The following is a 22,003-nucleotide window of genomic DNA, read 5'->3' on the forward strand; positions in this document are numbered from 1 at the left end:
GCCTTGAGAGCCACTGGACTGCCTGTTTTAAATAAAGGTTAGCTGAAACACAGTGTAATCTCCCCGTTACTTATTTATATCATTCTCCCTCATTGCTCCGTCCAGGGTGACATGACTAAGAAAGAAATGCACAAAGATGAATTGGAGAAAGGGATCCACCGAATGGTGAACAACCACGACGTGGTGAAACTGAAGCACCGGGAGGCCATGGCTTCACTTGAAAAAGAACTAGAGAAGATCAACGGCGATATACAAGTAGGTCCATACCACTTCAATCAATCAATCAAACCACTGGCAGAAAGTGCGAAGAATCACCACGTTGCGTCTTTTGAATGTGCGGGTAGACGAGATAAGTCTGAAAGTATATCGAGGGGCAGACTGCAGAGTTCCTACGGCCTTGGAAAAGTCATGGACTTTGACTTTCTTTTCTTTTTATCACAGGCCTGGAAAGTATATGGAGAATCATGGAAATGTGTTCTTAATCTTGTTTTAACCCACTTAAAATGTCTAATGTCAAGCTTTGCTGCTAGAGGTTCTAGTTATTTTTGAAGGAACGATAACCCAAATTACAGGATTCCTGCTTACTTTCTAGTCCCACGCCCCATGTGATTGTTTTTTCCTTTGTGCCCAGGTTGCCAATAAGGAGTTGGTGCTCTCTCAGCAGAAGTTGGAAGAGGAGGTGAAGAGAGACCAGAAGGAGAAGAGGGAGAACCAGGAGACACTCAAGGTCCTGAAGATGGAGAATAAGGAGTTGGTGGAGAAAGTGGAGAGGTACAACCAGCACTGATTGGTTTGCCCCCTGCTACTCTGGTGGCTAGCTGGGCTTTTTTGTGTGAAAAAAGAAATTCGTTTTAAGCAAATATGTGCTTGAAACATGAATGAATGAAAACTTTATTTAACAGATTGCAGAATGGGTACAATACAGTACGGCTCAATACATACAATTGTTAAGGGGATGCAGACCTGAGAAAGACGTTTGTCTTGTTTCCATCAGGGTCCCCCATTTTCAATTCATATAGACATTTATGACATACACAACATACATGACATTTATGGCATAGGGACATATAGGTGTTTAGTACTGATACATTTGTGACATAGGCGGTATTCAAATATACAGTACTGTTACCCCTAGATCCTGACAGAGTATATACATATGATGGGGAGGGGACTGTACATTAGGAGGGGGTGGGTGGGTGGGAGGGAAATATACATACGGCGGGGAGGGAATATATACATGCGGTGGGGAGGAGACTGTCTATTAGGAGGTGGTGGGGGTTTTGGGCATTTACGGTGGCCAGTTTCGAATTGCAGCCTCCCGTAGGTGCTCTTTAAGGGCGGTTTTGAATGTGGGCAGGGATTCACATTCCTTTACAGCTTTGGGTAGGGCGTTCCACATTGTTGTGGCATAATTGCGAAACGTGTTTAGTCCCTTGTTTGAGCCGAATCTGGGTTTAACATGATTTGTTGAGCTTCCTCTGGTGTAGTGGTTGTGGTATTCACTGACCTTTGGGAAGTATTTTGACATGTACATGGGCACCCCGGTCGTATAGTGTATCTTGTAGACCAGGCCCATTGCAAGTTGCTGTACTCTGTCGTCTACTCTAAGCCATCCTAGGTTGGCAAAGTGGGCAGGGGTGAGGTGGGTTCTGGGGTTCAGGTCAAGTAGTAGTCTGACCAGTTTGTTTTGTGATGTTTGTAATTTTGTTTTAAGCGCCTTTGAGGTGCTTTGGTACCATGAGGTGCACGCATAGTCATAGTACCCTTGAATGAGTGCTCCTGCCAGAGTCTTCAGGGTATTCTTGTTTACCAGAGAGGAGATCCGGTACAAGAATCTAGTTCGTTGGTTGACTTTTTTTATTACATTGGATGCCATTTTGTCACAGGAAAGATTTGCCTCTAGGATGGAACCCAGGTAGGTAATTTCGTCTTTCCTTGTGACAATATTGTCACCCACTGTAACTGAGTTCAAGTTCTTTAATAGTTGTCATACAGAAGTACAGAATACTTTCATACAAAATGCTTCTTACTGTTACGCTCCAGAGACTGTGCTAGACAAGATAGTATCAAATAACATAATAACATAATATAGCATGAATTTAGAAGAAGAAAATGAGGTCACAGTGTTCGGTATAGACATATGTACAATGTTCTGAGTTACCATATAATATACAATACACAATACTATGCAGTGTACTAATGTACAGTACTATCTAGTGCAAAGCAGAAATGGGATGAGGTACAATTTTAGGTACAATTTACAGTAAGGTGTACGAGTTGTAGTGCAATCCTTCATCCATAAATATAAAGTGTGGGGAGTGGGTGCTACAGTGTGTTTGTTTAAAGTGGGTGTGTGCTATAAGTGTGTGGAGTGGGTGCTACAGTGTGTTTGTTTAAAGTGAGTGTGTGCGTGTGGATGTGTGTGCTATGTGCGTTTGGTGGTTGTTGTTGTGTAGTGTTCATTTATTGTTCGTTTAGCAGCCTGATGGCCTGGGGATAGAAGCTTCTTCTGAGTCTTTCTGTGCTCGCCTTGAGACTCCTGTATCGCTTGCCTGACCGCAGCAGTTCAAAGAGGCAGTTGTTCGGGTGACTGGAGTCTTTAATGATTCTCTTAGCCTTGCCCTTGCAACGCTTGTAGTAAATGTTCTGGAGGGTGGGGAGCCCCCCTCCAATTGTGCGTTCGGCTGAACGTGTCACTCTTTGTAGTCTGCTTTGGTCTTGTGCAGTGCTATTCCCAAACCAGGAGGTGATGTTGCCGGTCAAGATGCTCTCTATTGTACATGAGTAGAAGTTCTTAAGGATCTTCTGGCTGACTTGGAACTTCCTTAGGCGCCTGAGGAAGTAGAGGCGTTGTCGTGCCTTCTTCACAACACTGTTAATGTGTGTGGTCCATGTCAAGTCCTCGGATATGTAGGCTCCGAGGTACTTAAAGCTGTTGACTCTCTCTGAGAAGCCGTCGGTCTTGCTGAGTTTGTTATTTGAACCGAAGAGAATGGACTCTGTTTTGCCCATGTGTAATGATAGTTTGTTATCAGCGAGCCATATGCAGATTTTGCCTAGTTCCGTGCTGAGGGTTTTTTTCAACCTGCAATTTGTTCTTGTCAGAGACCAGCAGGGCTGAGTCGTCCGCAAACATGTCAACTAATCTGCTGGTGCAGTAAGCAAATCTAGCTCTGCAAGATTTCTTGAAATAAGAATGAAATAAAAATGTCTAGGGTTCTCTCTCCTGATTGGATAACGTGGGAAGGAATACCAGAAAATGTATTTTCTGGTTACTGCAGAGCGCACCCATGTTAACACTTATATTGAACAAAAACATACCAGTTACAGCACCTTTTTAAAAAAACAAAATCTCCACAGATACAAGCAAAATTGAAATAATTAAATAAATAAAATACCGGTAGTTTGTTTCTTTAGTTTTTCTCTTGAAAGTTGTTTTCTTTACCTTGCACAGCCTTACCAGAAGCATCCGAGAGAAGAAGAATAAGTACGAGACGGCGCTCAATGATTTCTTAGAGCTCAGGTAGGTGGCGACTTGTGTCCTGAGGAATATAAGGCTTTGCACTGCTGTGTGATGATGGATGTTCAGACTTTGTCCAGCAATGAACGCTGACACTCGAGTCTTTAATGTGCCCTGCAGTAACTTCTCACACTGAGTCTTTAATGTGCCCTGCAGTAACTTCTCAGCCACTGAGAAGATGAGCCTGGAGGACGAAATCAAAAGATGCGTTGATGTGTGTGCCAAGGCCGCCAAGAGGTCCCCGGCAGCCGAGGTATGTGTCTGTCTTGTCACTTTGTCCAGGGGAAATGACACTTGACGGTTCAGGACGATTATTTTTTATTTTTTTATCCACTTTTTCTCTCTTTCTCCCATCCCAATTACCGGAGTCGAACCCGGTGTCTCTTGCGTTGGTGACGAGCGCAATGTCCGCTGTGCCACCCAGCCGCCTTGATTATTTTTTATTATTTCACGTCATAAATAGATCATTACAGTCCTTATTAATTAATGTTGCGTTTCTTTTTCAAATGTAGCCGAGAGTAAAGACCCTAACCCTATAACAGCAGTCAAAGTGTATATTTTCAGCACTACGTTTGTTTACCAATGATTTTAAGTGTTATTAGCTAAATATGAGTTTATAAAAATCTCAGCGCTTTGCATCGGAAATTGAATGATTTAGACGCAAGGAAATGACTGCGTCATGAAATCGTTGTAGTCCTAAGAAAGAGGAGACCCAGGGATTTCGATGGACGTCGAAATTTCATAAAACTACACTACCCAGCTCACACCAGCCACTGTCAAAGCTGCTGAAAATATTCTATGCAAACCTGTGAACATCTACAAAAAAACATGCCGCAATCTGGTGAAAAATGGCGGAGCTATGGACATTATACAAAAGTAACTGTACTTTCATTAGATTTCTTTGCAACGGTCTCCTGGTGGTACTAAATCCAGATTTAACTCTGCCATTGGAAAGATTTTGCCCGATCCATAGATGTATGACTTGGCCATAATAAGGTCATTTATAGGCCTGATATTCTATATTCATATTTCAAATTGCATGTGTCTGGATGGCAAAATTCAGTACTGTATCTACAAAAAAACCTTTAAATCATCTGCCCTTTATTAATTTGCTTACCGTAGAGGCATACAGTTTATATTTTTTTTTATCCACTTTTTCTCCCCATTTTATTTTTTTATCCCTTCCCAATTTCGTATTATCCAATTCTTCCCTCCCCTGTCTTGAACGTTGCTAGACTATGCCTCCCACAGGTCGGTTGTGGTGAGGACAGAAGCCTTGCATCACGTGTCCCCTCCGGTACACGAGGAGGCAGCCTGTTGCATCTTTTCACTGCAGCAGCTCGAACTCTCAGTGGTGAGGAGTAACGCGTGGGAGGCTCACGCTGCCCCCGCTACTTTCTGCTTCCGTCGCACCGGCGTCACCAAACCGACCTGTGGGAGTCGCTGTCCACAACGTCAAATCCCCACCCACCGGCTTTCCCACCCTCTAACACTTGCCAATTGTGTTAGTATGAAAGACCGGCCAGTCGGTAGCAACGCCAAGAGCTGGGCTCGAACCCAGCCTCTCCTGCGTTAGAGGCGAGCGCCTTGCCCACTGCGCCAATCAGCCGCCCAGGCATACAGTTTATTAATTGAATGAATGAAGTTTATTTTCTGTCTTTGTTTACAACAAATCAAAAACACACTTCCTTTACAATTCTTAAAAACAAAATATATTTTAATATAAAAAAAGAAAAATACTTTGATACATTTAAAAAAAAAAATATTCTTTTGGAGAAAAAAATTTGCACAATGGGTATCGGATCGGTATTGGCCGATACCCAGGTATCGGTATCGGGACTGAAAAAGTCTGATCGGTGCATCCCTACTTTTATGCGAATTTTCTGAAAATATGGCTAGGCCTTAAGAGGTTAATGGTTAACTCCTCACAATGACCCTAGGACTTCCTATAGACCACCGCAACACTTCCGGGATTCTGAAATCTGGGAGGAGATTGCGGGGGGAGCATATGAATGAATGTGGATGAGAGCCGTGATGTAAGTGGTTGCAGCTACGGCTGTGGGGGTGCTGGAGACATGATCGAATAGACTTTTATGCGCCTGAGTTTCCTGAACACGGCGTGACCCATTCCTAATCGATCAGAACTAAATCGGCAGAGATCAAGTCCCTTTTCCAGCACCTACTCCCCATACACATGCGCAGATTGTCAACGGAGTCTGGACGACGCGCGAATGAATGTGGACTGTTCCATCAGAGGGGGGAGCTAGTCGTGGTAGTGTGAGTGGCTATAGACCACTGCACTTAAATATAAACATTAGTCTACCTGGAGACTCAATGAGGTAATTGTAGATGTCGCCATAAGACGCGTCTGGCCATTTAGTGGGATTATTTTTTCATTATCCGGTTCGGCTGAAAGGACACTGGCACCGAAGCTCCCCCCTCTGATGGAACAGTCCACATTCATTCGCGCGTCGCCTTGCGTCGTCCAGACTCTTCTTGACAATCTGTGTATGGGGAGTAGGTGCTGGAAAAGGGACTTGATCTCGGCCGATTTAGTTCTGATCGATTAGGAATGGGTCGCGCCGTGTTCAGGAAACTCGGGCGCATAAAAGTCTATTCGATCATGTCTCTAGCGCCCCCACAGCCGTAGCTGCAACCACTTACATCAAGGCTCCACATTCATTAATTTGCTCCCCCCGCTATCTCCTCCCCGATTTCAATGTAACACGGAAGTGCAGTGGTCTATGTGGAGTTTGCATGTTCTCTCTGTGTTTATGTGGGTTTCCTCCGGGTACTCTGGTTTCCTTAATGTCTTATTTCACTATACAAAGTTTCCAAACTAACTTTAGGATTAAACCAAATTGTATAAACAATGCAGTGATGAATGGTCTTTCCCAGCACAGCAACATCTATTAAGTACACCGGTCGAACTACGCTATGCTTGCTAATTATGCTAGCTGGCAGTATTGTTAATGGAGATTGCCAGAAGGCACAGTCTGTTCCTTCATTCTTCATCAAATCAAAGTAATTGTTACATCAGAGAACACATCTATTCAGAAAAAAAGAAACACCATTTAATGTTATTGACGACTACTATGACCAATACGTACTTACGATGACTACTTATTTTTACGCGCTTTTTTTTTAATGACCGCAGCCCCCTACAGATGCATTTTCTTACGTATTCTTAATCTGCGTTATCGCAACTAATGTGAGCCTATCATGCAATTAATGCATTAATTGACGGCCCTTATATAAACCCAAATATGTAGACGTCATTAACTGGTTCATGTTTGCTTCATCCCAGCTGTGTGTCCTGGAGAGCCGTCGGGGATTGGACATGTACTGCCTCTACAGGTCGTTGACTGATGCCAGGGCTATCCTGACCAAACTGGAGGAGGTGGCACCCAGGTACAGAACAACTAAATACCATTCATTTGGCATGGTGTCATAGACATTTTAAAGGGGCATTTCACAGATTTGTACCTGTACCACGTTACAACCTAGGAGAAAAGGAGGGCTAAAATGAGCTGGGTCTGACCCACCTTTACAGCCTAGGAGAAAAGCCAGAGCAAATTGTAACCATCTCACATGCCTCTACAAAGGGCTCCATCACCTGTTTAGGGAAACGCGAGAGATGCAATGCTTTTTGACACAAGATGCATAGTTGGCAGTAGTTACACTATTTCCTGCCGACTCTTCTCTGCAGTGATGCTGACCATAGTAAAACACGGATAAAGAACACCTGTGTAAATTAGATTAGATTCAAATGTATTGTCAATGTACAGCACAAGTACAGTACAACGAGCAAGGTAACGGTACATTTAAATGTGGTTAAATGGAAATTGACAAGGAAATGTACCATTTATGAATTCCATCCCGCTTAATGTTTCTGCATTTTAACTTGGGTCATTAGTGTTCGATGGATCAAATATGCAGCATGTTGTCTGAAGATGTCGTCTTTCTGCATCGTTTGCAGATACCCTCCCCACGTCTTTGGGTTCCACCTGAGCAGCTGGAGAGGCTGCGTGAAGGAGGCTGAGGAGAAGATTTCAGCCACAGAGGTAGGCGGAACACGCAGCCGTTCAACCACGCTACACAATTAACAATTAACTACCAAGTGAACTATTAGTTTTATATTTAGCAGAAGTAATTTTGCACCTACAGCGAAAATTAAAAACGTAATGTATCACGATAATCACCAGGAGTTTCTTTCTATGTTGATAATATCATATCTGTTCACGTATGCAAAACCTCAAGATAAGTAATCCATTTGCTGTTCATCACATTGAACTGCATGATAATGTGTCAAATATATATATATATTTTTTAATGGCATTTTAAGATTTTGGATATTATTTACAATTGGACAACAAAAGTTGCGCGCAACAAAATCACAATATCATAATTTAATCCTGATATGATAAACTATCATATTGAATTATTGCCTAACTCTATTCTCACCATTACATAATTAACAAAAGTGATTGTACGTAATCTAGTATTTCCACATGTAACGGAAGCCATTATTATTTTTTTACACCAAAGACATTTACGCAACACCCAATAAAGGCCGCATTGGGGACAAGTACCGCTATACTAGGCAAACCTAGTCTTGTTTCACATAACAATACAGACTTGCTGCATCTAGTGCTTTTGGTATCACAACACCAGATTAGCTCTTCTGATTGGCCAAATTCAAGACCACCAATTTGAGAATTCTGACTATTTTTGATTATCTGCCCATTTTGATTTGGCGGCTTTTCGGTTGGAGCCTCTATTGGGCGTTACGGCAAAAATCAATATCACAATAATCAGTGTTATTATTGTCACAACTGTGTTGTAATGTAAAACAGCGCTCGTCATTGAACTGTGTGGTAAAGTGAACGCTGTGCTTGTTAACAGGCCCAGTTCGACGAGCAGAAGGAGCAAGTTAAAGGAGGGAGCAGACTGAGTTCTCTGACTCCAGTCTGCGCCCCCAGGCCCCCAGCCGTACCGGTACGTGGAACGTTACTGTAGCTTTGCTCTGCTCACCACATCTCTTGGTTGAGGACCAAAACTTTTATTCACAGCATTTCTGTAGGCTGCAGCTGTCTAGAACAAGGTTTGTCCGTGTGTCTTGTCTCTTTGTTTGTCTGTCCCCACAAAAGTACACCATACGGAGCTGATGATTTGTCTGACGTCACACGCTAACATATTGGCCATGTGCAATCCACGTGTTCGGAAGTCTACCTGCGCACATCCTGTCTAGGCTAATTGATGTAGGGGTGGGCATTTAGAGTAATTTAGTACTCTACTACTCTTAACACATAAAGAAATAGTACTCGAGTACTCAATTATTTATTTTTTTATTCAGCCTCTCGTATGTGAAATGTATATTGTGACAATCCTGGATTGGAAGTGTTTGGAGGCTGGTGGCAAACAACAAGGAGACTCGATCAAGGTTCTGTGATATTTCACAATTTTCCTCACAATATAAGTATCCAATCTATATCAGTGGTCATGTCTGTGACGAGGTATTCTCTCACTATTACAGGCAGGTTAAGATGACAAATTGATACTTACTTTGCTACTACTTCTCCATTGCAACGCAGTTACTTGCCAGCCAGCTGCCGACTCGGTTCAACGCAGTTAAATGTTTTTTGTAAAAGATTTACAAAAGCATGCTCATCCAAACAATAATTACAAGGTGCTGGACAGAAGAATAGTCTACAAACTAGATAAGGCTCCCATGAACATGTATTGATACACATGGTAGTAATACCAAAGTCTGTCTAAAGAGATGTCTGTTCATTCTGCTGCCATCTTGATAATGGCAACTATCAAGACCTGATTTCTTTTTTTTCTGATTTTTCTCCTCCGATTTTCTCCCCGTCCCAATTAGTCGTTGTGCCAATCCCCCCCCCCCTCCCCCTCCCCTACCTGGCTGCTGTATGCATGTTCTCCTATGAGTCGGTACAAGGCGTCCCGAGTCGATCACACGCTTCCTCCGAGGTGTGCGCCGACAGCCAGTGACGTATTTTCACTTGGCAGCGAGGGCTCTCATTGGTGAAGCGTAACGCGTGGGAGGGCACGCTATCTCCACCAAGTCCTGCCCCGCTGAGCAAGCGCCGAGACCTGACCTGTAGGCGTCGCTGTCCACAACGCCAGATTCCCACCCTCCAGCTTTCCCACCCCCTAATACAGCCAATTGTATTAGTGTGAACGACCAGCCAAGCTGGTGACAACGCTGGGAGCTGGATTCGAACAGGCGAACCCAGTGTCTCCCAGCGTTGGTGACGAACGCAATCTCCGCTACGCCACCTGACCGCCCCAAGACCTGATCTCTTTGAAGGGAGAGTCATCCGTATCCAAGAATCTGTCATACAATTTTGTGATGGCCACTTAGTTACCATGGCAACCACTCACTGGTTCCTCTCAGCATTAGCAGAGATCCTTATTCATTTTAAACATCTTTAAAACTCACATTCACCTCAAAATGCAGTAAATGATCATTTTACTACACGGATATAATTTTTCCTGGGTGTTTTTTTTGTATCGAGTTGTTTCAGCCATCTTTTAGTGTTACGGATTTTTTCAAAACTCCCAGACTGCCGTCTCCTCATTATACAGACCATCTTGGGTAATCCCAATACATTTTCATGGGAGCATTATCTAGTCTGCAGACTTTGATGTTTTCACCATATAAGTAGCAGGTTGTTGTAACTGGGTATTTCCTCGTCCGTCACTTCCAGATGGTTCTGATGAATGACTTGCATTGGAAAATGCGTGAGGCCAGCGTCATGTTAATGGTGACACCACTGCCTCTGCTTTGCCTAAATTCATATCTGTGATGGCACCTCCCTGGAGCCATCCATCCATCTCCTTCCTCCTGGCCCTGTGTCCTGGTGGCGTCCCTTCCCTTCATGCCTCCCTGTGGCAGGCATCTCCTCAGGCCTCCTTCAGCACAGCCCCCTGTACATCCCTTCAGCACAGGCCCCTGTACATCCCTTCAGCACAGCCCCCTGTACATCCCTTCAGCACAGCCCCCTGTACATCCCTTCAGCACAGGCCCCTGTACATCCCTTCAGCACAGGCCCCTGTACATCCCTTCAGCACAGGCCCCTGTACATCCCTTCAGCACAGGCCCCTGTACATCCCTTCAGCACAGGCCCCTGTACATCCCTTCAGCACAGGCCCCTCAACATCCCTTCAGCACAGGCCCCTGTTCATCCCTTCAGCACAGGCCCCTGTTCATCCCTTCAGCACAGCCCCCTGTACATCCCTTCAGCACAGGCCCCTGTTCATCCCTTCAGCACAGCCCCCTGTACATCCCTTCAGCACAGCCCCCTGTACATCCCTTCAGCACAGGCCCCTCAACATCCCTTCAGCACAGGCCCCTCAACATCCCTTCAGCACAGGCCCCTGTACATCCCTTCAGCACAGGCCCCTCAACATCCCTTCAGCACAGCCCCCTGTACATCCCTTCAGCACAGCCCCCTGTACATCCCTTCAGCACAGGCCCCTCAACATCCCTTCAGCACAGGCCCCTCAACATCCCTTCAGCACAGGCCCCTGTACATCCCTTCAGCACAGGCCCCTCAACATCCCTTCAGCACAGGCCCCTGTTCATCCCTTCAGCACAGGCCCCTGTTCATCCCTTCAGCACAGCCCCCTGTACATCCCTTCAGCACAGGCCCCTGTTCATCCCTTCAGCACAGCCCCCTGTACATCCCTTCAGCACAGCCCCCTGTACATCCCTTCAGCACAGGCCCCTCAACATCCCTTCAGCACAGGCCCCTCAACATCCCTTCAGCACAGGCCCCTCAACATCCCTTCAGCACAGGCCCCTCAACATCCCTTCAGCACAGGCCCCTCAACATCCCTTCAGCACAGGCCCCTCAACATCCCTTCAGCACAGGCCCCTCAACATCCCTTCAGCACAGAGTGTCGGAACAGGCAGAAGAGATAGGGCAAGGGTAGGGTCAAAGCAGTATTCCCCGATCTTGGCATGTCTGGTGCAAAGGCAAAGTGGATGATTATAAATGTATTACCGGTCTGTTCTTGTACGCTGATTCTGATTTGCCGGTGTTAGGAAAAAGGCCTGGATAATTTCTCTTATTTTTTTAGAATTGTACGTAATGTTAAGTGAATACACTTGCTACATGCATATTGCGGCTCAAAGTGGGTGTAGTGTGCTTTATTCTAAGGTTGTTGTGAAATCTTTTAAATGTCATCGACTCTTTATTCCCTTTCGTGACTCTCTTCTCTTCTGCCTCTTGCTCTTTGAAAACTGTCCAGATTTTGATGTTTCCATCTGGTCAGCAGCCACTACTACACCCTTCACCGCAGGCCTCCTACATCAGACCGCTTGCTGTCCAACACCCCGTGTCCAGCCACCAGCCTGCCACACAGAGCCAGCACTCTGTCCGTGCTGCTGCTGCTGCTGCTGCTGCCTCTGCCCCTGGCCCCACCCCTAGCCTGGCTGGAGCTCAGAGGCAGCCCCAGGCGCAGGCTGCCCAGCCCAGCCAGGGAGCCAGGCCTCTGGAACTGCATCAAAACACCATGTTTGACAGGGTCCTGGAACGCCTCAGCACAATGTTTCCTCACTACAGCAGGTAACTGTGATTCACTGATGCATACACACACCCTGCGGTGAATAAACGGTCATGCCAGTGCAGCTAATACATTTTTTAGATTCAAAGCACCTCATAGACTCAGTGTCAATCACTCACTCACTCAGCCATTCTGCCCCTAGTGGTGGTCCATTGGCATGGCACCTGTTTAGAGAATCTGCCCTGATGCTTCTCATCTATGACACGGTCTGTGTTCATGTTAAAAATGTAATATGTTGTGTTTTTTGTGCTCGCCTTTGCTCCAGGCAAGTCCTGATGCAGTTTATCCAGCAGCTGCGTACAGCCAACAATGGATCCCTCAATTCCCTGGACTACAAGGAGGTCGTCAGCAGAGTGACCCAGATCATCCTAGACCACCAGGTACATACGGGTCACCTGCCGTCTACTGCAGCGCTTCTCCACCTTTTTTGTGGCAAGGACCCTCAAATGTATGAGACCCCCCTCCCTTGATGAAATCATCTGAGAAGATTTTAGTTGTTAGATAGGATTCAGTCCAGTATTCCATCAGTCTATATTGTAGTTGAGCAGATAGAGTGGAGAGAGTGAAACTCATGATCAGAATAGTTTTATCTTATGTCATCTGGTAAATGGACTACATTTATATAGTATTCTCTCACTTCTAGTGAATGAAATGGAGAAATTAAACAATCCCCCATTTTTCTGGAACCCTTTCAAGGACCCCTGGGTGTGCCTGGACCCCACATTGAGAATCATTGGTATAATTGTTGGCATTTGTCAACAGTATTTTGAATGTTGCATTGTATGGTCAGTGAAAACCTGGAAAATGTATGGAATCTTTGAAAAAAATTCATAATCTTCTTTTTACAATGTCTATCGCTGGTAGATCTAGTTATCCTTTAAGGAATGATCACTCAAATAAGTAACATATTTCCTGATTAGTTAAGTCCCAAGTGATTGTTGTAGCTGGAATAGTCAAATCGACTTATTAATTTATATTGAACATGGACATTGACAAATATAGGTAATGGAATATGCACCATTTGTCATGTAATATTATCAATAAAAAAAAATTGACCATTATGTTGTTGCTGATTGGAGTGTTCTGTGTTTCTAGGACCAAATGACTTCTGCCGCTGACAGTAAGCTGAACCCTTCGGGGGGTCAGGGTGTCAAGGTCCAGCACTCTGGGACCTCCTCGCGCTCCGACTCCCCCGCCTCAGTCCGTTCCACAGGGACTCCTCCCCTCGCTTACACTCCTCCCCTCGCTTACTGGCACACCTCAGGCACCCAGAGAACCACCCAGCCCAAGGCTGTGAGTTCACAAATACCTTACCTTACCATTGTGTCAAGAAGGCAAAGCAAAGGATTACTTTTCTTGTGGTGAAGATTATTGACTTGACTTTTTGTGCGTGTTTGTGCATGTGTTTGTGTGTGCTGTACAGCTGAACATGGAAGATCCTTGCATCATCTGTCATGATGACATGTCACCTGATGACACCTGTGTGTTGGAGTGCAGGCACACCTTTCACACAAAGGTAAGATAATCGACCATGATGCAAAGTTTGTATATCGCTTACCAAATGAGGCCCAGTGAGCCAGGGGCCTCCTCATAGGGCAGTAAGTATTGGACAGTATGACTAGACGGGCCAGGAAACTATCCTTTTCATCCACCAGCCACAGTGGCAGGTAGATCTATAAGTTAAGGATGCACCGATTCATTGCCGATACTATAACAGGTGATCACCATTACATGACGACCATGGCCAATGAGCTGTGGCATTGCACCATGAGAGTACTATGAATAGTCAATAGTTTTTTTTTAAATCATCAAGTCACTTTGATTTCTAGCATGGTATACGGCTCTTGGTATTGCACTTTTGTCTGGTCATTTACAAAGTGTCTAGTAGTAGAGGCAAACTTGAACCAACCAACCACAGATGAAATGTACCGACTGCTGTTAATTTCCCACATGTTGACTGTGGGTCTGATGTTCTGTTGTTGGCTCTTTTTTTTTTTTTTATTATTATAAACTTGACTCTTTCCTTTCTGTCCATTTCTCTGTAACCCCACAGTGTATCAAGTCCTGGCTTAAAGAGCAGAGTACATGTCCAACCTGCAGAGAGCATGCTCTGCTGCCTGAGGACTTCCCCATGCTGCCTGGCAGAATCCGCAGAGGACAGGCACCTGCAGCCTTCTCCTAAACACAGCCTAGTCTGGAGCTTATTAAAGCACGTTTGTGAATATTAATTTGAGGCCACAGATATACTTATAATTTTTCAATAAATAACTTCTTAAGCATGAAGTGGTGGAGTCATGAAATGTCACCGACTAAAGAAATCTTCATGTCAAGGCCCAACAGCTAATTGGTCAACTCAGTGACTGATGAAGAGAGGGCAGCACAGTGACTGATGAAGAGAGGGCAGCACAGTGACTGATGAAGAGAGGGCAGCACAGTGACTGATGAAGAGAGGGCAGCACAGTGATTGATGAAGAGAGGGCAGCACAGTGATTGATGAAGAGAGGGCAGCACAGTGATTGATGAAGAGAGGGCAGCACAGTGACTGATGAAGAGAGGGCAGCACAGTGACTGATGAAGAGAGGGCATCACAGTGACTGATGAAGAGAGGGCAGCACAGTGATTGATGAAGAGAGAGCAGCACAGTGACTGATGAAGAGAGGGCAGCACAGTGACTGATGAAGAGAGGGCAGTACCTAAATGGCCTCAGAATAAAAATGATGCCCCCCCCCCCCTCCAATGTGATGGAAAATTTAACAACGTGAACAAAAAATGCAAGGGAAACTTAATATTTCTTTTTTTACTTATCTTATCTTGTGTTAACTTAATTTGCTTTAATGTGTTTTTAATCTTTGATTTCCCAATGTTCATTTTACTTTTTGTAAATTACAAAAGCGTTCATACCATTCTTGAATAAACATTCTGTTGCATAGCAGTGTTCAGCTCGTGTTTTGTGGTGCTAAACAGCCCCCCTGAATTGCAGTCTGCAAGGCCTTATTTAGAAATCGTTAGTATGGCCAACCTACCTTTTATCAGTATCAACAGTTAATGGAGTCCGTTAGTATTTTTAAAATAACATGTCAGACCTTACTACAGAAAAAAGAAATCCCCTGACGATCTTAACGGAGCCCATTAACTTCCACTACTATTGCTAACAATTTCTACTTACAATATCTTAGTGATGCACCGGTGTGAAAATTGTGGCCGATACCGATAACCGATATTAATATTGCTGTTCTGGCATATACCGATATTTACCGATGTCGATATCTCTATAGAAAACACTTTTATGATAATCAAATAAAGAGCTATTTTCCAAAACGCAGCCTTTTTTTACTTTTGTAATTTATTTTCAGAAATGATGATGTAGAAATGATATTTTGAAACATGTTAAATAAAAATAAATATTTAAATATTTTTTTTTATAAAGGATACAAGTGTGTCCTGAATTCACACTATGGATAAGCCAACCCTGAGCATTCTCAATAGACATCTAACTCACTTGAGACCAAGTCACTGTATTCTGTGAACATTGTACAACAGTTCAAAACTTTAAAGTACAGTAGTAGGCCTTAAATGGCCAAAGCCAAAAGTATTTGTATTATATCAGCGGCCGATATTATATTTTGACATCGGAACGATACCGATGTGTAAAATAATTACCATATCGGCCGATATATCGTGCACCACTATCTCAAAAACCAGAACAGTTGAGTGAGATGACTCTGTTTGTGATAAAAAATTTGCCAATGGCATCCAGTCCACTTGCGTTGTTTGATTGCGACAATGTATACCGGTACTTTGCATTGAGTTTTTTATTTGTATGAAAATGCCACATGGAATGAGTACGTGGTCCTCATTCAAAAGTGTACTAAGGAGTTTGACCTACTTTTAATTGACGGGGATTTTTGGCTTGTTTGATTTTGAGGGAGATCACCATCAATTTGAAGCACGGGCATGCTTACACGCCCCCAGGCACCGTATTTTGACGTGCTTGTGCACAAATTGCACCAACTGTGCTCTATAGCGCCAATTTCATCAACTAGTGGTCAAGTACTACTGGATACCTTTTTTTAAAAGGGGCAGTTCACCCAAAAAATGTATGAGTTTTGGTATGATTTGCATAGTTGTAGAGATATCTGCCTTCACTTTGATGTAATGAAGCTGAATGGTATTTGGTTTGATGTGCTCTAAACGCCTAAATATATATTTAAAAATCAAACCGCAATGTTTCTTTCCAGAAATCACAACAGTGTTACTCAAGGTAATCCACAGACCTTGTTGTGACGTTTTATTGGGAACTATTTTCTACCTAAATATTTAATTAAATTTCACAAGGTCTATGGATTATTGTCAGTAATCGTGTCATGATTTCTGGAAAGAAACGTTGCTGTTGAGTCTTTGAAATGGTTTTTTTGTGCTTGGGCGAGTGCACAAAATGCCCAATGCCTTCAGCTCCATTTTATTGGGAGTGTCTGCATACATCTCTAAAGATATTTCCAAAAACTCCGCAAATCACACAAACTGTCTGGATGGATAGATAGTACTATTTTATTTATTTTTGGGGGGTGAACTTCCCCACCAGAACAATCAAAAGGTGAATTTTGGTTGTGGTTTCACATACTTTTACAAACTGGAATACATGCTAAAATACTGTATATACTAGCTGAAATTACATATATTTTCAATGATTGATAAACTCAGATTAGCATTTTACTTTTTAAGAAAATATGGGAGGTGCGAAGAAGTGACGCGCTAGGCAACGACAAGTGCCCCCTGGCAACAGCCACGCCCATGGATTCTCGAGGTTGTGGAATCGATATCCAGCAACTTTTTTTTTCAATTTGGCCCTTCCTCCCCCAAATCACGTCGCTGGCGATGATGATGATGATGGCACAATTAAATAATGTAACTACTGTTCCACCAACACATGACACATCTAAAGTGCACGTTATGTTGGCTAAGCGTTTGCTACTCGAGTAGCTCAATCACAACGAGGCGGCTGGTAACACCGCCGCACAGACTCTCTGTCGGTCAGTTGGTGGCGTAGGTTTCGAACGCGCGCCATTTTGAGAAATTTAAAAAATGACTTTAACGCATCAAGGGCTTCCAGATTTCAGACATAATAATAACATCTGTCATGTGTTGCTGTTGGAGGTGATGATGTCGCCGCTGACATGGAATGATCAGCCGGTTGACAACAACGCACAGGCGTTATTATTATTAATGCATTGGTATTCTTCCTGAGCTCGGATCGAATGAGGAGGAGAGGCGCTGTTGATTTGGAAGAACAGTATTCACACCAACTGAGCTGTTGCTACCTGGCGTTAGCTGCTGCTGGGGGACACGATCACAGCTCGATGGAGAACGCACTGGATTGTCTAATTTGCCGAAAGGCAGTGGAGTGGATGAACGCTGATGTTTGTGTTGTTGAGTAGATTAAAGTGACACGAAGGAGCCCAAAGGTAAGTTCAGTTAACGACACGATCGCTAACCTCTCGGTAGCTGTGTTAGCTATTATAGCCAGGCGACCACAAGTTGGCTGGATCACGTTACTAATAGTAACGCTACACGTTATGTGTTAACCTGTGGGGAGAAGTAACGTCACGTTACCTAGCGGAGTTTGAGACGCTAACGTTAGCGCGATGTAGCTGCTGACAACTGAAGGAGCTAGCTCAGCGTTAGCTGAACAACGTCAACGGTAGCCATCTTAATAAGTGAACGATGACACCTCGGTGTTGGCTGACGCCGGACTGGAATGGTTTTTTATTCCACATCGGGAGCTCAACTTGTAGCTAGCTAACGTGACGACGCGGGGCGCCGTGTCTCTGTCCGCCTCACAGGAGCTGCTCTACTGTCACGTTAAATCTAATGGCCATTAAAGTGTTATTATTATTATCCAGGACGATACAGATTATTTTACGTGTAGTATTTGTAATTGGACGGGTATCATCTGGTACCTATAGGCAATATAGTATGGATGACGTGCGCTGTGTGTATCTAAAATGACAAAAATAAAACATGATGCTTGCCCACCAACAGCCGAAAATTACACTATTTCTGGCGAAGATGGCGGCCTGCGTTTCACGTACGTGAAGTAACGTAACTTACGTACTGGATATATCGAGAACGTGGAGTAACGTTACGTACTGGTATCGAACGACGTGAAGTAACGTAACGTACTGATGGCGAACGTGGAGTAACGTAACGTACTGACATCGAACGACGTGGAGTAACGTAACGTACTGATGGCGAACGTGGAGTAACGTTACGTACTGGTATCGAACGACGTGGAGTAACGTAACGTACTGATATCCGAACGCAGGCCGACATCTTGGACAGAACAATATTTCTTGGTTGTTGTTGGTCGTCTTCTTTATGTCTTATTTTTATGGGGCATTTTAGATAACGCTACACCGCTCAATGGCCACTATCAAGCGTATATGTACTAGACAAATAAACTGATAATTGACCGAGACAGCCAGCAGGAAAATGCATCCGATAACTAATGTGTAGGGCAGCTAACTTTGCTGGTTGTTTTGATTTGGCATCATTGACTGACGTGATGGTCAACGTGCTATTGTATTGGCCTTTATAAGCTAACCACGGACACCAATCCTTTTGTGTTTCAACTGTTAATAACGCTACACCAGTAACTTTATTATTTTTACGAAAGCCTAATTCAATCCGCCAGAAGACTTAAATCAGCATGCTTTTGCCTTTCAATGTCACGTTTTCTTAGATGGTCCTGCCCTTGACACCCTACTACTTGGGCTACAGACGAAAATGAGCCCCATTCGATTACAATTCCATATTTTCACAATGTCGCCATGATGGGGGCAGTTGTTCATAAAAGCATGTCTAACCCTAATCTCAACTATAGATTAAAAATGTTTTTGTAAAAAAAAAAAAAAAAGCATCCTGCGGAAAAATAGTTCTGTCCTGAAGGAATTAGTCACCTGCAATAAATTACTCTTCCAAAGATATCCCATTTCTTCTCTCAGACACCTTATTTATACCAACGTTATACAGTTGACCCTGCCAATGATCTGTGGACCTAGTTCACTGTGTAGGCTGTTTGCCCAGATGAAGGTCTTCTTGTGTGACCGAAAGCTTGGATTTAGCTACTTCATGAAACTGGCATGGACCTGAAGTGTGCTGCAGTCAGAGCCTTCTTCAGTCTTCTGGCACCTTGGCACGCTTATCAGTCGTGAGTGTGGTGACCTTCTCAAAGAATCATTGAGTGTCCTAAAACGATGTGTTACTTAGAATTATTATAATTTCTTATTAAACTAAAGGGGGCATGACTAGCCACATACTGTAGTTGCTACAAGCTGTTTCAATGAGCAAATGCTAACAAGCTTAATTTGTTTGGCCTAAAGTTTGTCATGACATGGGATATGATAAAGACATGAAATTTGGCATAATTATATATATTGATTTCACAGTGCATCATAACAAATATCATTCCAATGGGCCAGAGGGTGGCGCTATAATCACAGGTCAAAATCTATATGAAAAGGATTTGTTATCCTTGCTCTATGCTTTGTCAGTCTTGTCTCTTTTGTTATGATTTTATATGCTTGCTATGTATATACACTCAACATGATTGTAAATGAGGGAACCCTCAGTTGCCTTTCAAGTTTAAATAAACATTTGAAAGTAGAAATAACCTCTGCAATGCCAGTCAAAAAGACATTAAAAGACACATATCCAGCTATCTTTGATCTGCAATATTTGATATTCCTCCTTTCTAATGCTTTGTCAATTTGTGTGTGGCTACACAGTACATGAGGCGTATGGTAGTGGCATTGGCAATAACATTGGCTGTTTAGTTTACATCAGTATCTCCCTGGTGTGTCTGTTACCAGAGCATAGAGGAGATAATTTGGGAGACGAGCAACTCCCTCCTGAAGCATTAGAACAACCACTCCATGCAGATTCTTCAGACCTGGCAAACTCCCTTACCAAAGCCTTGGTGGTGTTTATAGCCAGCCATATGCATCCCAATGCAGGCGTGGAAGGTTCAGGGATTCAGTGTAAGATTTAATTGCCTGAGCAACAATGTAATACTCCCTCTCATTGGCACTTTAGAAACGAGGTCATTTCCGAATTTGAGTAGACATGAGGTAGAATTTTCAACAAATTGTACTAGCTAGACCTACAGACGTATGGACATCCAGAGCCACCAAAACAATTGGCAAAGAATTTATTTGGACAACTGTTTGTGTTTCTTATGCTCTCAACCGACATTATGATCATTGTTATGGTTTAAGTTTTAACCAAAAAATGTATTAAAAGCATATTGGAATTGGCAATAGCATTTTCTTTTTCCAACTGAGCCATGCCAAACCAACAGTGTCCCCAAAAACTGCCATATGTACCAAAGTAAAAAACCATGATTTCTGTGAACCGTTCTGCCCCTACCAGTGAGTATCTCAGACAAAGAGCCATTTAATTCCGTTTTCAAGGAGCAATGTTTTCAAACGTTATTATCTAAAGATGGCTAAGTTAAGAGTGTTGTGTTCATTCACAGTTAAAGATAGTAGAGGTTGATTACTTTCTTGCAATATACATCACATTCACACAAGTGATTTGGATCGACTTTACAACTAAGTACATGGGCTGTCCAAAATAAACAGTGCTATGGTTTTTAAGTGCAAGGGTTGATTGTTGATACCTAGAGTCTGCATTCCTAAAAGCACTGGTATGTCATAAATGTATAGATGTAGCAGTACTGTCTATCTGTATGTCATGTATGTCATATATGTCCTGATTAATTGAAAATGGGGGACCCTGATGTAAACAAGACGAAAGTCTTTCTCTGGTCTGCATCCCCTTAACAATTGTGTGTATTGAGCTGTACTGTATTGTACCCATTCTGCAATCTGTTAATAAAGTTTTCAATCAATCAATCAATCACTGCTTGTATGTTAGCAGCACTGGGATTTGTTCTTCAAAAAAGGCACTGAAAGTCTCTAATATGTAGAGCCTGAGCCACCCGATTGAAAGTGTTTGATGGGGCGCCCCGGTGGCGCATCATGTTAAGACTCATACAAATCCCGCCCAGGACATGTGTTGCATGTCCTCCCCCATCTCTTCACCCAATTTAGTCTCCGACTGTCCTATCCACAATAAAAACCAGAAATGCCCTAAAAAATATCTAAATGGCTATTATAGGCAACTTGTTCTTGTTATCTAACCAGTAAAATGATTAGTATGAAATTAACTATTGGGCAATTGTCGAGCCTTGGAGAACGTTTTTACTTTTTACTTCTAGATTGTCATGTGTTCATGATAGTTTGGCAAGATTTAGCCTTGCACGTATAAAAAAAAAAAAAGGCTTTTTCTTGAGCCTGGCTCGGTGGCTCCATATATATATATTCAAACCCACTCAACAGCCACAAATAATTAATAAGTAAGCATAATAAAAATGCTATGGAATTCATCGCAATTTCTTGAAATCAGACCATCAGCGTTTATGCAAAATTGTAGAAAGTGGATCTCCCTGAACCTCCAACATAATTTCTCCCTCTCTCTCTCTTTTATTCTCTCTTTCTTAACAGGAGGAGAGAATTCAGCATGCAAACCTTCATCTGCCCGACTTGTCCCCCGGTTTTAGTTGAATGCCGCTGGGTTTCAGATGGCTTCTCCCGTGCCCCGTTTGCACCAGCAGTACAGTGAGTGGCAGCAGCAGCTCACAGAGTTGCCTTTGTCAGCACTGGTCCACGGCAAGCAGGCGCAGCAGTCTACCGCCAGCCAGGTACAGGGTTCACACCGTCACACGGTCCTCGAAAAACCTGGAAAAGTCATGGAATTTGTAAATTGTGTTCTCCAGGCCTGGAAAAGTTACAAGCGCACACTTCGTTAGCGCTGTGACAGAACCGGAGA

At 43.4% G+C, this 22,003-nt stretch overlaps 2 protein-coding genes across 4 annotated transcripts in view; both read left to right on the plus strand.

Annotated features, from left to right (window-relative positions):
- The window catches only part of ttc3 (tetratricopeptide repeat domain 3), a 121,725-nt gene extending 106,681 nt beyond the window's left edge, over positions 1-15,044 (plus strand). For both annotated transcript variants that reach the window (XM_084319648.1, XM_084319649.1), the window contains exons 36-47: positions 106-255; positions 632-771; positions 3,455-3,523; positions 3,677-3,773; positions 6,828-6,931; positions 7,500-7,584; positions 8,426-8,518; positions 11,801-12,117; positions 12,381-12,495; positions 13,211-13,408; positions 13,539-13,631; positions 14,169-15,044. In XM_084319648.1, coding sequence (XP_084175774.1) covers positions 106-255; positions 632-771; positions 3,455-3,523; positions 3,677-3,773; positions 6,828-6,931; positions 7,500-7,584; positions 8,426-8,518; positions 11,801-12,117; positions 12,381-12,495; positions 13,211-13,408; positions 13,539-13,631; positions 14,169-14,297 — 1,590 coding nt within the window. In that variant the 3' untranslated portion in view covers positions 14,298-15,044. The remainder of the gene's footprint in view (positions 1-105; positions 256-631; positions 772-3,454; positions 3,524-3,676; positions 3,774-6,827; positions 6,932-7,499; positions 7,585-8,425; positions 8,519-11,800; positions 12,118-12,380; positions 12,496-13,210; positions 13,409-13,538; positions 13,632-14,168) is intronic.
- A 2,137-nt stretch (positions 15,045-17,181) lies between these two features.
- The window catches only part of dyrk1aa (dual-specificity tyrosine-(Y)-phosphorylation regulated kinase 1A, a), a 46,167-nt gene continuing 41,345 nt past the window's right edge, over positions 17,182-22,003 (plus strand). Inside the window, exons 1-2 of one of the 2 annotated variants that reach the window (XM_084320768.1) lie at positions 17,182-17,577; positions 21,679-21,875. In XM_084320768.1, the coding sequence (XP_084176894.1) occupies positions 21,756-21,875 (120 nt within the window). In that variant the 5' untranslated portion in view covers positions 17,182-17,577; positions 21,679-21,755. The remainder of the gene's footprint in view (positions 17,578-21,678; positions 21,876-22,003) is intronic. The other variant, XM_084320769.1, reaches the window with a different exon arrangement.

This window comes from Notolepis coatsorum (assembly GCF_963971535.1).
Source record: "Notolepis coatsorum genome assembly, chromosome: 8".
Lineage (NCBI taxonomy): Eukaryota > Metazoa > Chordata > Actinopteri > Aulopiformes > Paralepididae > Notolepis > Notolepis coatsorum.